This window comes from Apis dorsata, unplaced genomic scaffold, assembly GCF_000469605.1.
Source record: "Apis dorsata unplaced genomic scaffold, Apis dorsata 1.3 scaffold_165, whole genome shotgun sequence".
In the NCBI taxonomy this organism is placed as follows: domain Eukaryota; kingdom Metazoa; phylum Arthropoda; class Insecta; order Hymenoptera; family Apidae; genus Apis; species Apis dorsata.
Genome location: NW_006263454.1, coordinates 441,202 through 444,283, shown reverse-complemented (window position 1 = coordinate 444,283; position 3,082 = coordinate 441,202). Strand labels below are relative to the sequence as shown.

General features: G+C 34.1%; 1 protein-coding gene and 1 long non-coding RNA gene across 2 annotated transcripts in view; one reads left to right on the top strand and one right to left on the bottom strand.

The window, feature by feature from the left end:
- Positions 1-3,082, bottom strand: part of LOC102672573 (hemicentin-2-like) — a 248,770-nt gene that overhangs the window by 63,226 nt on the left and 182,462 nt on the right. The window contains 1 exon segment of the mRNA XM_031509648.1: positions 860-992. Coding sequence (XP_031365508.1) covers positions 860-992 — 133 coding nt within the window.
- Positions 638-3,082, top strand: part of LOC102672839 — a 24,297-nt gene continuing 21,852 nt past the window's right edge. The window contains exon 1 of the long non-coding RNA XR_421483.2: positions 638-903. This is a non-coding gene — a long non-coding RNA (uncharacterized LOC102672839). The remainder of the gene's footprint in view (positions 904-3,082) is intronic.

The following is a 3,082-nucleotide window of genomic DNA, read 5'->3' as shown; positions in this document are numbered from 1 at the left end:
AAGCGTGAGATTTTTACGACGGAAAGAGAATTTTATAAAGAAAAATATCGAGAGGATTGATAGAGAGAGAAATCAAATCCGTTGAGAAAATTCTTGGCGACATTTCAAATTTGCATATTCGATTGTAAGGAGATGCGTGGGTGGTATGATTGGTATAAATTTTTCTTTTTAGAATTCGTGTTATAATCTCACTATAATTATACTATAATTTTAATTTCGTTTCAATTTGAAAAATTAAGAAAAAACGATAAATTTAAAAACTACAAATTTTTAAAAAATAAATTGAAATGTATCCGAGTATATTCGACGACAATAAACATACAATTAATCACGCAAGTAATAAAATTATTGGAACTCGAACGATTTTAAAATCTATCCAAAGAAATATCAACAATCGTCGACACGCGCGATGTCAACACACCGAATTCTTCGCAATAACCTCAGTTCACCGCGAGTCTTTATTCGACGCGTATTAAATTTTACGTCGTTCGTAATCGTATTTCGATTAATTTCGCATTAGAATTTTTATCGTGGGTAGATAAAAAAACGAAGCGCGGTTCTGTGTTTCGTATACAATAACGAATAAGATATATAATTCGATGTGGTTCTTTTTTTCGGTAAAAGAATATTTTTTACATCCATACGTGTCGTTTGAACTTGTTTGTTAATTTGTTTATCGGTAGCACGTCCTTCGAAGTACACGCGATTGGCTAGTGTTTCTTAATTAATAACTCGAGTTAAGAAAATTGAAACGAAAGTTTTTGAAAATATCGCTTGAATTTGGAAAGAAATTTCGAATTAACCGATGTTTCCATGTGTTTTTAGGACACGCCCGCGTTCAAATTGGTTCTCTTCTTACCTGTAGACCGACGTACCGAGGTCCTCGCGGTACCAAAGCACAAGGTGCACCGAATCTCCTTCCTGTGTGGTTGATATGTCGCATGGAAGGTACGTGGGATCACCGACCAGTGCCACGATGTGCGATATAGGAACTGAAACAAAGAAATAAATAGAATTCGTTAATAATCGATTTTTAATACGTGAAATATAGATTTTGAAATATTTATCGAATTAATTTTCCAATCGATATTTCATATTTTGAAACTCGATGATTTTGGGTTTTGGGATAAACGATCGAACCGGTGTGATTGATGTGCACAGATGATGCGATAATGTGATCTTTATAGCTTTTAAACTCACGTGTATAGCGCGTAATTTTGTTATAAATGTAAGAAAATTAGTTTATAATTTATTATCACGACTCGTCATGTTATATGTTAAAGCTACATATGATATGATGATTAATAATTTGTATCTTTATGATAAATTGGCAATTAATCGAGATCGATTTATTTTCATACGCTCTGCATATTGTATTATTGTATTATTCAATAATAGATATGCAATTAGTTTTACTTAGAAAATTTTCAGATAGGATATAATTATTTAGGGATAGAAATTTAATTATTTTTATAATGTTACTTTAGTCATTTGAGTATATTAAAATATATGTATTACAATTGATAATTTTAGCATACTTTAGGATAGCATATTTTAATCATTATCGTTTAAATTAACGAGAAATAGGAAAATTTTTTGGATGAAATGAAAGAATTATTTGTTTCTATTTAACGTCGAGAAATTTTTTTTTTAAATTTGCGAATATACATTCGACTCGTGTCAATCAGATAGAAATATATATATATATATATGTAGAGGTAGCGTTGAAAGGTTGAAAATATTCTGATGAAAACATGTCAGTCACGTTATTCTGAATAGTGATTTATATTTCGTGACTTCGGATCAAGGAACGAACTTAAGATTTATGGGCTGTCTTCTTCGAAAGCAGCGAATCGTGCAACGTCTCCGTAATGCACACCTGCATGTTTATACGCGAGAGTGCCGTGGGGCACATGCAAAATTCAGAGAATCGGTCCAGGAAATATCGTCCTCGGGGAACGTTTTCGTGAAAATAATCGCGATTTATATTTTGTTTCGAGAGTTAAATACAATGGCGATATAACTACCAATATCTACTTTTTAATCGGTTATTCAATATGCAGGTGAAGCAATATCAAAAAATTATTGTAATTTTCAAAAAATTTCGATACTGAAAAATAATCGAAAGTTGATATCGATATTTTCATACTAAATAAGGATACTTTTACTTACAAACTTTCAAATATTTCAAGTCATTCACTTTTCAATTTCTTACACTTTCTCGTCCGTTTTCAAACTGATAATTACACCGAACGAAAACGTTCTCGTTTCCTGAAGAATCGATCTCTTGGAATCCACGACTCTCGGGAAAATACTTTTTTTTCAAATTCCTGGATCCTCTTTTTTTTCTTTTTACGGCTCTGCACACAATCATTAATCTTTCAAAGATTCCATCTCGTCGTTCAGTTGAAAATTCCAAAAGTCAACGAGGCAAGAAAGTTCGGGCACGTCTCACGAACAAGATAATGCTCGTTCGAGAACGTAGGTTCCCGTGAAAGCTCGTTTCTCGCGAAATCTTGCTTGCTCCGCGGCTCGCACGAGATCATTCCATACTTAACCAGTCGTTTTAACGGAGAACAAAAGACGTGGAACGTAAGAAAAAGGGAGCGTAACGAAACGAAAGAACACGCGAAGAAATACGCGAAAATAAAACGAAACTCGCGTTGTCCCCATCTCGTCGTCGTAAAGTCTCGAGTTGTCCTCCACCGACCCAGATATGCGTTCTACGCTTAAAGACGAACGTACGGAAGCGGAAGTAGTCGTTGCAGAGTGCCATCCACGTCGAAAAATATTCTCCTTCCCGTTATCTTCGAAATAAATGGATATTGCCGCGAGGGAGCGATCGCGGAACACGTTTGATAATAAAGAATTGTGGGTTATTTATCGCAGTGAATCGCGTCTATTATGGCCAATTTCGTGATTAATTGGGACGAATCCGTTAAGAATCTTGGATAGTGGTATTTAAAGAGAGTTTATTCGCCGTTTGAAGATTTTTTAGATTTAGGAAAGGATCGTTTTTGAATGAGTTATTCGGTTCGGACGATTTTTTCGACGATTTTTAACGATATTTGAAATTTAAATT